General features: G+C 42.6%; 1 protein-coding gene across 3 annotated transcripts in view; it reads left to right on the top strand.

The window, feature by feature from the left end:
* DYNC2H1 (dynein cytoplasmic 2 heavy chain 1) overlaps positions 1 to 13,890 on the top strand; it is a 352,996-nt gene that overhangs the window by 138,295 nt on the left and 200,811 nt on the right. For 2 of the 3 annotated variants that reach the window (XM_053308090.1, XM_053308092.1), the window contains 8 exons: positions 1,388 to 1,634; positions 5,989 to 6,140; positions 6,389 to 6,533; positions 7,835 to 7,937; positions 9,882 to 10,049; positions 10,460 to 10,590; positions 11,072 to 11,320; positions 13,334 to 13,442. In XM_053308090.1, the coding sequence (XP_053164065.1) occupies positions 1,388 to 1,634; positions 5,989 to 6,140; positions 6,389 to 6,533; positions 7,835 to 7,937; positions 9,882 to 10,049; positions 10,460 to 10,590; positions 11,072 to 11,320; positions 13,334 to 13,442 (1,304 nt within the window). The remainder of the gene's footprint in view (positions 1 to 1,387; positions 1,635 to 5,988; positions 6,141 to 6,388; positions 6,534 to 7,834; positions 7,938 to 9,881; positions 10,050 to 10,459; positions 10,591 to 11,071; positions 11,321 to 13,333; positions 13,443 to 13,890) is intronic. The other variant, XM_053308091.1, reaches the window with a different exon arrangement.

Consider the following 13,890-nt stretch of genomic DNA (forward strand, 5'->3'; position numbering starts at 1 on the left):
GTATTAGGAGCTCCCCCTAAAATATTAGCCTTTCAGTTCCAACAGTTCTGTTACATACATTTTACTATAGTACTAAATATTTTTGTGCTTGTGCAAATTCATGGCTTCCACCAACATAGCATTGTGCAACATGTCGGTCAATAGCCTGTTATTGTAACATTAATGCACCTTGCCCTGATTTTTGCTCCTTCTGATTCTGGGTTATCTAGGAAAAAATTTAGAATTTGATTTTGGAATTAGAGTATGCACAATTTGCCACAAATTTCAGTTAACTGGCATTTTCCCCACAACCCATATTACTGATAAACACAGGTGCTTTGATAAAACACTGCAAAAATGTTATCTTGATGCATGAAGCTTCATTTTCTGAAGTGTTTTACTGATGTGCTTGTGTCTTCCTACACGCTAATAAAACACCACAAAGAAATCTTAATGCAATGATACATATGACTACATCAAAATTGACTTTTTGCTGTGTTTTAATCAATGCATACATTAAGGAAAGGTTGTGCCTTCAAGTCGGTGTTGAGTCCTGGCCACCACAGAACCCTGTGGCTTTTCCTTGGTAGAATACAGGAGTGGTTTACCGTTGCCTTCTCCCGCGCAGTATGAGATGATGCCTTTCATCACCTTCCTGTATTGCTGCTGCCCAATATAGGAAAATGCATACACACATAACCATAATGTAGAGAGAAAGAGCTGGTGTGATGTGTGGCAAAGAGACTGTCCTGCCAGTCAGGAAGTCCCCAGTTCAAATCTCACCTCTGCCATTAACTCACTAGGTGGCCTTTGAAAGCTATTCCCTCTCAGCTTCAGCCCCTGTCTACAATATGGAGATGATAATACAAACTTACAGGGTTGTGGCAAGGATTGCAAGAAAATATACACCATTAGGGCTGTGCATGTCAGAAATTTCAGAATTTGGCTTTGGAATTCCCGCCCCTCCCCTCCCCCATCACAAGGAAGCAGCCATTTGTGGGGCATCTGTCCCAGGTAGGATGGTGGGACCTATTTTAAAGCTGTCCCAGAACTGGCGGGGTGTCTGTGGGCGTGGAACTGAACAGCTATGGCAAATCTCAGGAGTATCCATGGTGGGTGGGGAGTGATGCAGGGGAAGCTGGGCATGTGTACACAAGGGATGCCTGTGGGGTGTCGTTCCTCACAGAGGAAGGCTCCTCCCCTTCTATGGGACAAGCTCTTGGAGGAACTACATCCCACAGGCATCCTTGCACTTCCCAGCCACACCTCTTGTGTGCCCAACCTTGCCTGTGTCACTCCCCACCCGCCCCCGGATGCTCCTGAGATTTGCCATGCAAATTAAGAGACACCTTGGCTTTCTTCAAAATGCTGTGTAACATTTTAAATCTAAACCTTTTCCCCCTTTCAGGATGCTGCTGCGTTATGCCTTTTCCCAGCTCCGGTCTACTCAAATTGCTACAATTCACTGCAGTGCACAGACCATCTCTCGACACCTTCTTCAAAAATTAAGCCAGACGTGCTTGGTGATCAGCACCAATACTGGGCGGGTATATAGGCCAAAAGATTGTGAAAGGCTGGTTTTGTACCTGAAAGATATCAACTTACCCAAACCTGACAAATGGGGAACTAGCACGCTTGTGGCTTTCTTGCAGCAGGTGAATAGAATTTGGTTTAAAATTTCACAGTAGTTGCTCTCAGAATAATAGTTTAGGAAGAAATTACATATGCCATTCCTGTTCATTTCAGTGCTATCTCTTCTGAGTCACATATAGATGATCTGGATAGTGATTCCAGCGACACTCATAAAAATGGGTTCTACGCCTGTGCAGACCAACTTTGGGTTGAGCTTGTTAGCGCCTCGTGACACCTCCAACCACCCCTGTGCGAGGCTGCAGTACCTCAACTGGCGGTTAGGCATCTCCTCCTCAGTTTCTTTCTGACCACCACAGCATTTATTTGCTTAGGTTCTTTGCTCAGCTCCTCAGAAAGAGATTTAGTAGTATATTTTCCTTGGCTTTCTGTCTGATTTACTTCTAGACCACTGAACGGTAACTTGACCAAGAACTGCGTAACGTACCAGAGAGAGAGAGAGAGAGAGACAGAGAGTGGATTTCTTAAACATCTGCGCCGGGGATTCCCTCCTGTCCATGAATGGGAAGGCTAGGGAAAAGACCATCTTCAAAAGGCTGTAAGGGCAAACTTCCCTCAACAAACACTAATTTTGTCTGCTATGTCAAGGGGAAGGGCACATGGCAGCAGCTTGCTTGATCTGCTCAGGCTTCTCGAAGCAGGTGCTAAAGAACAGGGCTACATGCCCGAAGTTCGCCCCAATGGAGACTGCTCTCCGCACTCTGGCTGCCACTGCTACACCCACTATGGGTGCTACTGCACCCCCCTCGTCGTTGTGGCTTGGGGCAGGTGCATGGCGTGCAGAGTAACAGCCCTATCATAAACTGAAAGTGGGGCACCCCTTGGAATCGCCGCCGCCAAAGAAGCATAAAGGCCATCACCAACATCTGGCATCGGGCGGTACTCTGTCACCGACTGACTTGCAAATGCTGCGGCCTCAACATCGTGCCCTGTCTCTTTTGCCGACTTTGACTCCCCAACTATCCCTATCAACACCACGTACCACCTCGACTTCCTCGGCATCAAAGTCTGGAGGCTAGCGGCATAGGCACTGGGAGCATACATCCTCTCTGCCAAAGGCATCAGCGTCGAAAGCCCCACGGAAAAAGCACTAATCATCACAGGCAGTTTCCTCAATGCCGAAAGTCGCGGCTTCGACATCAAACCTCGCTGCAAGGACTTTCTGAAGGGAATAAATAGTTTATACCCTCCTATCAGGCAGCCAGCAGAAAAATTGAGTCTGTCCCTTGTCCTCGCCTCGTTGACGGAGAGGCCTTTTGAGCCAATGGCCACTGCGACTTTACTCTTGTTGACGTTGAAGACATTGTTCTTGGTTGCCATTACCTCAGCGAAGAGGGTTAGCGAATGTCTGTCATGCAATTCTTTTCTATTTGCAGCAAACACGTCCAATTAGGAAGACTAACCATCTGTTTGTGGCACTGAAAGGCACACACCATGGGCGACAGCAACTGTCCTTTTGGCTAGTCGAGGCCATTAAGACATCTTATAGGTTACAGAATCAGACACCACCAAGCTCGATTAAGGCACACTCCACTAGGGCCTATGCGACTTCGGTGGCACACCTGTCAGAGGTTAAGTTTACAGACATCTGCAGAGCAGCCTCCTGGGCATCCGACCAGACCTTTGTCAGACACTGTGCCGTTGATTTTTGGTCTACGGCACAGACTGCGGAATTTGACAGGGTGGTTCTAAAAAGGGTGTTGACGTAGCTTGCAGCACGCGCCACCAGAAGGGTAGCTTGTAATTCACCCATTTTTATGAGTGTTGCTGGAATCACTATCCAGATAAACAGGTTGCTCACCTGTAACAGATGATCTGGTAGTGATTCCATGACATTCATAAAACCCGCCCATAAGTCTGCAAGCCATGCACACCTGCAACCCCTGGTGAATCTACCTGATATCATCCAGACTGCTAATTTACCAATGCGGTCATAAAAAAACTGAGGAGGAGATGCCTAACCGCCAGTTGAGGTACTGCAGCCTCTCGCAGGGGCAGTTGGAGGGGTCACGAGGAGCTAACGGGTTTAACCCAAAGTTGGTCTGCGCAGGCGCAGAATCCATTTTTATTAATGTCGTGGGATCACTACCAGATCATCCATTACAGGTGAGCAACCTGTTTTTTTCTTTTTCACAACACAAGATTGTGGTATCTGACTCAAGAATTAAGATCTTGAACAACTTCACTTTTCAAAAACCTTCTTTCCTTTTGAAAGCATTCATATGCCTGTTGAAGGCTCATTGTTAAGGAGGAAGATCTTTTTGGTGCTACATTGTTAGCTTTTTATTTATTTTAAAAATGTCTGTACCACTTTTCAGCCAAAGTCTCCAAAGTAGTGTACAATCTATAGATATAAAATGGTAAGGCAATGCATGACACGTTGGAGTGTATTGGAGTGGGCGTGGTGAGCCGGGCCATGATCTGAACATCATGAATATGCACCTCTGTAGGGCTGTGGATCTCCAAGCCCGGTAAGGTGCCCTTGCATTAGCCCCTGGGACTGAGAAGAGCTAAAGAGTTCCCAGATTTTGAGAGGCAACAAATTTTGGGTCAGGTGGGTGGGGGAAAGTTAAATCTTTGTTTAATAGTATCTTTTAAAACTGCAGCAATGTGGCAGGGATAGTGGCAGAGATCACGGCGAGGGCTTCTCCCATGGGCTGCCTGCCTCCCAAATACCCTCAAATGGCCTGAAAACGGGTGGTGAGAGCTCCTTCCTCAGGCCTGTCTACCTCCCAATGCCAAGTCAGGCCGTTTTCACCCATTCTGAGGCCCGAAATGGCCCAAACTGGCATTTGGGAGGAAGGCAAGCCTGAGGAAGGAGCTCTCTCCACCATCTCCACTGCCATCCCACTGCACAGCAGTGGATTTAAAAGGTATTATTTTAAAAATATTTAACTTTTCCCCACCTACCCAACCCAAAATTTGCTGCCCCTCAAATAAAGTTCTTTATTTTAAATAAATATGGGAACTCTGCAGCTCTTCCCAGTCTTGGGGGCTAACACAAGGGCACCTTACTGGATTTGGAGATCCATGGCCCTACAGAGGTATGTAATCATGATGAAGATGAAGGAGGAGGAGCAGGAGCAGAGGGACACTAGCGTGGGACTGAATTTGGGGCTCAGGCGAGGGTGGGGGCATCTTTGGGATGAGGGAGCTGTGGCAGGGCAAGGAGAGCGGGGAAAATTGGGATTCTGTGTGGGGTTCCTCCCAATGATGGTGAGCGTGTGGGTGGGGGGGTCCGCGCTATTGAAAATGGTTTGTATAAAGAAATTTATGATACTGAGCAATAAAGTACTAATGTGCAGATGCTGTACACGGGTAAAGCTAGTTAAGAATAAAAACAAAACGTCATACTAAGAGCAGCACAATAAAAATATCAACCAACATGCATACTAACAAAATGATTGTGCAAACATGTTGTACTAATACAAGGGTGTTACACTGGGTAGATTCGCTTATAACTTAGTGTTGCATGAGCACAAATATGTTTACACTAGCTCAACAAGGCGTGCAACTTGTGGCACTCCTCATACATTGTTTATCTTTTAAGAATGTAGGTGTCCTTGAAGTGATAGGCATTAAAAAATGCAGGGGGTTGGGGAGACTCTTACACCCTACACTGTACCATATTGGCTCATACTGGATACTGTTTACCTATATACTGTATGCCTGGTTTGCATTTGAACGAGAGACTACATGTGTGAGCACTGTAAGATATTCCCCTTAGTGGATGGGGCCACTCTGGGAAGAGCATCTGCATGTTTGCATGCAGAAGGCCCAAAGTTCCCTTCCTGGCCATCTCCAAGATAGGGCTCTGAGAGACTTCTGCCTGCAACATTGGAGAAGTCGCTGCCAGTCTGTGTAGACAATACTGAGCTAGATGGACCAAAGGCCTGACTCAGTATAAGGCAGCTTCCTATGTTTATAAAATCCATATAATGCATCTGGCAAAACAATGACAATTTGTTTTCACATACAGTGGCCGACCTAACTGCTGAAGTGTAAATGCTCCTAACATCAGTGCCAACACAGCGCTAGCCCCCATGTTGATTTGCCGTGTTTCCAAAGTGTGGGCAGTCCTGCGCTCAGGAAGTGCTTTGCTAGATTGGAACCATGTTGTTTGAGCCTCAGTGGCATGTTTCTGGTCTAGAAGAATCCTTTCAAAGTGCAAGTGAGCTCCCGGAAGTGCTTACAAGACCACCTGTGCTTTGGGAACAGTGTGAAGCGGTGTGGTGGCTACTGCTTCTTGGACACTGATGTTAGGAGCACCCATGCTTCTCTAGTCAGGATGTCAGCCGTTGTGTGTGTTTAATTTTATAAGTTTTATAATTTTATAAAGTTTGTCTTTCCACCCACAAGGTCTTGACATATCAGGGATTTTATGATGAAAATCTTGAATGGGTTGGGTTGGAGAACATCCAAATAGTGGCTTCCATGTCTGCTGGGGGAACGCTGGGAAGGCATAAACTCACATCCCGATTTACTTCTATTGTCCGTCTTTGTGCAATTGAGTAAGTACTCTCTAATCATTCTCTCATATTCACAGCATAAATTGTCTTTGTATTTGTTATTTTCCCCCTTTTCTGTAACCATTTGTATTATCTATGCTTCCCCCAATTGTGACGTATTTATTTAGAACATTTATATAACACTTTCCCAAAAAGGTTTACAAAGCAGTTTATACAGGTATAGCAGAGAAATTATGCAAATACATTTAAAATGACTGTGAAAGTTTAGTTGATTTACTTCTGCTTTTTAGTTATCCAGAGAGAGATCAACTGCAAACAATTTATAGTGCATACTTAGAACCTGTCCTACACAAGAACTTAAAGAATCATCCTTCTTGGGGATCCTTAGCAAAAATACATCAGTTGGCAGGATCTATGGTTCAAGTTTATGAACAGGTATTCATGGTTTAATTTGGTATCTAAAATCTTAAGGTCACATTTGCTGCAGAATTGATGTCTTCTGTTTTGATGTTACTGTATTACCTCATCACTGCTTGCTGTCCTGCTCATTCCAGCTAGGGCAATGAAGAGGTGGGCGTGCAAACTTCTGTGCCCCATTTTTCCTCCTTGCAAATAATGGGACCTAAAACAGTACAACCAAAATGATCAAGGAATCCCTGTGAGGAAATGCTAAAGCATTTAGGGATTTTGTTTTTTTAAAAAGCTGACGGGGGCTGACTAAGTAGGAAGCTTATACAGAAGTTGTTCACATGACTAGCCCAACAGGGTTAGAACAGGGCTACCCCATGGGCTGGTCATGTGCAGTGCTGAGATCGCTCCCAATCCCGGTGCTCCACCCCTAGGTAGCCCTGGTTTAAAACCCGGGCTAAAAGTGAGGTAGGAGGATGTGCATGCATGCCTACTACCTCACTGCCCGGTCATGTGGGCGTTCGGGTTGCCAACAGCCATCTTGGCCATAGAGGCCGGGGGAAGGAGCGGCCTGGCAGTAGGGAGATATCTCAATATATCACTCTGCTTGCACAGTGCATTATGGGTTATCTGGCAGCCCAGCTCTCTTTCCCCTGCTTCCTGCTCATTGCACCAGTTGCCACTGTGCCCCTTGTCTGGGTACGCAAGAGGCAGAGCCCTCTTCAGGCTTGGATCGTTTGAAGGAAAGCAGGTAAGCTTCTGCCTTCCCCCCAGCTCTACCTGATGTGGTTGTGGGAGAAAGTGGATATAGAGAAAAATTTCTCCTCTCATAAAATCCAGGGCTTTGGAATGTGCTCCCTGCTGGAATAAGAGCATCTCCTTTTCTGTCTGTTTTCAGGAAGACCCTCAAGACTCTCCTGTTTTTGCAAGCTTTTAATTAGAATTATTTTTTAAAATTTTTTTAACAATTTATTTTAATAACTGTTTTATGCTGTGTTTTAATGTGTTTTAATCTGTTTTGACCTTTAAATATTTCAAATTTTGTACACCATCTGCAGATGTACATATCAGGCGGCATAAAAATATGATAAATAAATAAATATAAATTGGAGCCATTTTGGCAGAACTAAAAGTACTTTATGTAATGCGTAATTAATCCACTGCAGAAGATGAAATGGTAACTGGTGTGGATGACTTTAAATGGAGAGTGAATATGGCAGCTAAATGGATCTGCATGCTCAGAAACAGTATGCCTCTGTCATCTTAACATTAAGATAAAACTTCTGAATTAAAGGAAAAATATAATGTTGATCTCACTATATTTTCAGGTTCGAGCCAAATTCACAGTAGATGACCATAGCCACTACCTCTTTACACCATGCATTCTTACTCAGTGGGTTCTGGGCTTGTTCAGATATGATTTAGGAGGAGGTGAGTAATCCTGGCTTATTCTATATAAACTAGCTGTATTGTTTGTAAAGCACTAGGGCACACACACACACCCCAGATTTGCAGTTATTGAATTGTTTTTTCAACATCTCTGCGGTACTGGCCAACATCCAGACTAGCTACCAGACCAGACTAGTACAACAGTAGCTGCCACCCATTCTAATGCTGTGCTACCCCACAAGGAGAGAGGGGTGCTTTTCTACTGTCTCCCCTTCCCTGTGAAGCTCCTCCTCCCTTGCGCAACAGTATAGCTATAGTCTGGATATCAATTATTATCTCTCAGGTACCAAAGGCATCTTTGTTTTTTCTTTGCAAGTATTATTTTGAAGGAAAATGAAACATTTTTGGACCATTGAAAACAAGCACTTCTGAAGCTGAGTTGTTGTTGTTATTTTTAAAGTTAAGTTGCTCTGACTAAGACCCTGAATGCATTTATGCTGGGTGGTCCAAGGAGGTTTTGGTGAGACTTCAGAAAAGACGACACTACTGGGGATCAGAGTGCTGTGTGTGATGTCTTTTGTTTAGATTCCAAACCTCTGTCTCATTCAGAGTGAGACAGGGTGGAAAGGCTTCTGTGCATGGGTGGGAGAACAGACAGAAGCTATAAATTTTTAACTTCCAAAAGGGAAAACTTTACTTTAAAATAGTTCAGTTCAAAACAATAGTTCTTTGGGAAAATTTAGTACAAAACAGCAACCATATGAACATAAGGAACAAATAACATAGGAGAAAGATGCATCCAATCTATCCCGCACTAATACTGAGCCCTAACTCAGGGTCCTTACCAAGAGCCCTCTTGCTGTTACCCCTAGTCAGCTTCTGCAGCAAGCTGGCTTGTCCCTTGCTTAGCCCCAGGTTCTGTTCTTCCTTCCCAGTTCTGAAGATTCAATCCCAGACTGTTCCTTCAGCTGCTTTAGGAATCATTCCGTCCTCCAGAGAGTCACAACTCTCCCAGTGATTTCTCAGCTCTCTTTCGAGAACCAGCTCTGATTCTTTCTGACTCTGATTCTGACAACTTGCAATACCTTGAACACCTTCTCTTGAACTCTTCAGCTTTCCAACTTGTTCTAAAATTATGCTGAAGGCGACCTCCTTATATTCTCTCCCTCCTCTCCAATTTTTTCAAACAAACCAATCAAAACAACCCAAGTTCCTTCCATTATTTTAAAACATATCCAATCCAATCAAATCTCTCTTCTCTCCAAAATTAAACCAGTACAATTCTTCTCCCTCCAAAACTGTAGAACAGGAGTTGTGAACCCCTTCACAGCTTTTTAATGTAGGGAGTAAACAAAGCAATTGCAATACAGAAATCTTATATACAAAAAGAGGCAGTTCAGCATTCTTTCTCTCACATAGGTCAAGCCTAGTCAGCATATCATTCCTGAGAGTGGAAGTAAGACTCTGTGTGTGTGTGTGTGTGTGTGTGTGTGTGTGTGTGTGTGTGTGTGTCCTAAGTATGGCAAAATGGGGTGGAAAGAAGAATAAATTAGACTGGTGTGTTTGGGGTTCTAGCAATAGAATGAGAGATACGTTCACTGCTCACAACTAGGACTTTTTCTGAACATGCAAACTCACATTCCTTTCTTCCTGTCACATACTATGGTTCTGCGTTCAGCTAGGTTGAGGTAAAGCCCTTTTGAGATAACTATCCTGCTTCTGTCCTAAACAAAACACTCATGCATACTCCAATTGTCCTGTTACTGTTTTTTGGTAAATATTGCTTATAGAGAGCTAGATTTCAACATATACTATTATAATTACAGTGGACCTGAAAACTTTATTTTCATTCTTGAATTTTCCTTTCTCTCCTGCCTCTTCATGGTCACTGCGGTATGTAGTCCAGATTACTACTTTAATTTTGTCTATATATTGAAACGCAGAATTTCAAACTTTGAATTTTATAATTTATAATGTACTTCACAGGATCATCAACACACACATTAGATACCGTCTTGGAAATTGTTGCTTATGAAGCACGCCGTCTTTTCCGTGACAAAATTGTTGGAGCCAAGGAAATTCATGCATTTGATAATATTTTAATGAAAGTATTTCAAGGAGATTGGGGTTCTGATGTTTTGGACAACATGGCAGGTAAACCAAAATAAAATATTCTAGGCAGGATGCATAATCAACTTGTGGAATTCTCTGCCACGAGATGTGGTGACAGCCAACAACCTGGATGGCTTCAAGAGGGGTTTGGATAACTTTATGGAGGAGAGGTCTATCATCGGCTACTAGTTGGAGGGCTAAAGGCCACCTCCAACTCAAAGGCAGGATGCCTCTGAGTACCAGTTGCAAGGGAGTAACAGCAGGAGGGAGGGCATGCCCTCAACTCCTGCCTGTGGCTTCCAGCGGCATCTGGTGGGCCACTGTGCGAAACAGGATGCTGGACTAGATGGGCCTTGGGCCTGATCCAGCAGGGCTGTTCTTAGGTTCATTTTCCTGTCACCTTGGTTGCTTCAGAATATGTCTGTGACCTCCCTTTTGTTATATTTTTTCAGATAGCTACTATGTAACGTGGGGAGCTCGTCATGAACTAGGAACAGTTATGACTCCAGGACAGACATTGCCACCCCATGGAAGGCCACTTGGCAAGCTTAACTCCACAGACCTAAAAGACGTTATCAAAAAAGTATGCCACAGCAGATGAATATATTCAGGAGGAATTTTCAGAAGTTCACATGTAGATTATTACAGTTCACCTGGCCCAGGGCTATTTCAAGAAAATTTGGGTGACAGAATAACATGTGTGATGTTAGCTATTCTGGGTTTGAGTGAGTTTCAGATCTTGGGTTCCTTGAAGCAATATGTCGGGATTGGTGGGTTTGTATGTTGTGACCATACAAAGTCTCAGCATATCTTAACTTACGTATGCAGTAGGCATGCATGCAGGGATGGGAGGGAGGAGCATACACTCCTGGGACTGAGGGGAGTTGTTCAAATTCAGATTCCCAAAACGTGGAGGGATTTTTGCAGGTCCCTGTTTGGGCTAGATTATCTCAAGAACTGGAAGGCCACACAGGAGCACCTTATTAGTTTGATTTTTAAAAAATGTTAATATTACTATATTCCATTATTTTATTTACATGTGTTTACCTGTCTTTCCCCCTTAGGGCATTATTCACTATGGGAGAGATAACCAGGAGATAGAAATTTTGCTCTTCCCAGAAGTCCTTGATTATGTGTCTAGAATTGATAGAGTGCTGAGTTTTCCTGGAGGGTCGCTTCTGTTAGCAGGCCATAGCGGAGTGGGCCGTCGAACTGTTACTTCTTTAGTTAGTCACATGCATGGAGCTGTTCTGATTACACCTAAAATTTCCCGAGGCTATGAAATGAAACAATTCAAAAATGATCTGAAACATGTAAGTTGTATCCTGTAGTTTGCTTCATTTAAGTTTACTTGCCAAGAAACTAAATAAACACGGTCACTAATTAAAGATTCCAGCAGCTGTTGTCCAGTCCATTGGTTCGATTTTTAAATATCCTACATGTATATATAAGAAACCAAACAGAGTTTTAAAAATTACTGTTAAAAACATTTTAAAGATTTTAGGATTGTTTTTCTGTAATTATTAAATTTTTTGCTTGAAAGGATTGGGTTACTGTCACTGGCTGACATTGAAAGTGCTCTGTGCTTTCTGAAAATATGTCTCATGGATATATTTTTGGAAGGCAAGGAACACTTTTGGAGGTATGAAAGATCAGTGAAACCCACTCCCCCACCACCATGCACATGCACTACAGTACGTAATGGGAAGCATCCACCTGTGAGGACGCAGCCTCCTACTGTGTCTTCACTCCATTAATCTGGATGTCAACCATTGACTCTCCCCCCGAAAAAATTATCATCTGTTTCTTAAGAATATAACTCCTTTCTCTAAATTGGGAACGCTCGACACTGCTGTTTCCTTCTCCTTCTTTTTTCTGTTTAAATAATGTTACTTGAGCTCTTTGACTTTTTCTGTTATTATAAGAACTCAAAGTATTTATAAAACAAATGCCATCTGTTCACTACACACCTCTTTTTTGTTTGTTTGCTTCTTTCCTCAATCCTAACTTGCTTGACTTCTTTTTTGAGACAATTATTGAGTTATGAGAGTGATATTATCACTAAAAATACAGAAGTCGCCAGCTGTTTCAGTGGTTTCACACCCTAAAAGTCACCCCCCCGTTAAAGATATTTAAATTTCATCTATAATTTATCAACTAAACATCCCACGTGAACCATGAGGATCAACACACTAAATAAAGCCAAAACTGCAGTGACAAAGTTAGGAACTATATTCCAGTGGTAACTTCTGGAATAGTATAATCAGTTTATATGTCTCTTTGTGTACGTGTGTGCAGCTCACATATGTACATATAATACTTGTGATCCAGTCAAAATTAACCCTTTTAAACATCCTTATGGACATCTTTAACTCTAGTAGAAGAGTTAAGTACTTACTTTATACTTTAGCACTGAAATTAAAATGATTTTAAAATCCAGTTGAATCATACTGATTTGTTAATAAGCATTGTTTCAGTTTATATGTTGTAGACTGTGAGGCCTTTGAGGATAGGGAACCATCTCCCCCCGCCCATGTAAACTGCTTTGAGAACCTTTTTGTTGAAAAGTAGTATATAAATAGTAGTAATAAAATATTTGGAAAACAATTGCTTTCATAAAGAGACTGTAAAGTATTTTAGCTCTGCATTAAGTGAGCAGTTAAGATGGTTATTTAAAACAGAAAAGATTATCATTCTGTGCAGATGCTGGAGAGCATATGCAGTTAGGGGCTCAGGCTTTTTCTCTCTCTCTCTTTTTCTCTGCACAATTGTCCTGCCCCTGATGTCTGCATGCTGGACCACCATGTTTGCATAGGGGCCTATGCCCTTGAAGCCTATCACCTGCAGACCCCAACCTTGCAACTCTGGGTTTCTGCTGTACATGACCGGAACCTATAGGACTTGGGATCTATGTGTGAAGGCCCAAATGTGGATGTGACATTCCAAAAGCACTCATTGAGGAGCAGGGCAGGAGAATACAATCCCAGTCTCTTCATCACCTCTAGTCTCAACTGCCTATGTAGAACTTGTGTGTTAATATTGTGTGTCTCGTTGTATTTGTTAATGGAGTGAACATGCAATACTTGTGTAATATGGGGTGATTAAAGGGTGGCTTATATATATTTTTCATTCAACAGTCTGATTAGGAAATCTCTTTTTAACATTTCAGAAAATTGATGAATGCAGCTTCAGTTTCATTGATTCAGCAAACTGAGCTATGCCCCTGCCATAAACATTTGTAAATCATTACTGAGATCTGTAGCTCAAATAAAATTTATATTTATGCTGTATTATGAAATTTAAACAAATGGCCACCTTTTCTCCAGGTGATGCAGCTTGCAGGAATTGAAGCACAGCATGTTGTATTGTTGCTTGAAGACTATCAGTTTGTCCATTCCACATTTCTTGAGATGATCAACAGCTTACTGTCCTCAGGTGAGATGAATAGAATGGGCTCATGTCATAGAATTGTATTATTTAAATATTCATTATCTGATGCGTTGTAGATATATTTGGCTGCATATTGGATGTGTAGCAGTTTCTTATAAATAGATTATATGTATTTCTGTTTTGATCAGAGAAAACCCTAGAATTTTTTTTTTTAAATTGATGAAATAATTGCTTGTTCTGTGTTGATATGGAAAAGCATTAGATGTGTAGTGTGATCCATAGGACATTCATAATCCTGGGTTTTGTACCTGCGCAGGACCTCACGAGTGGAATACTTCAGCTCCTTGCGGTGCTCTTGCACCGCCCCTCATGCTCAGCAGTTAGAGTGCCCTTTAGTTCCTTTCTGACCACCATAGCGTTCACTTTGTCGGATTCTGCTCAGTTTTTTTAATTGGTTCTGTGAGTGAAAGTGGAAATACTTTGTTAGAATTTT

The sequence above is a fragment of the Hemicordylus capensis genome, chromosome 3 (genome assembly GCF_027244095.1).
Source record: "Hemicordylus capensis ecotype Gifberg chromosome 3, rHemCap1.1.pri, whole genome shotgun sequence".
NCBI lineage: Eukaryota > Metazoa > Chordata > Lepidosauria > Squamata > Cordylidae > Hemicordylus > Hemicordylus capensis.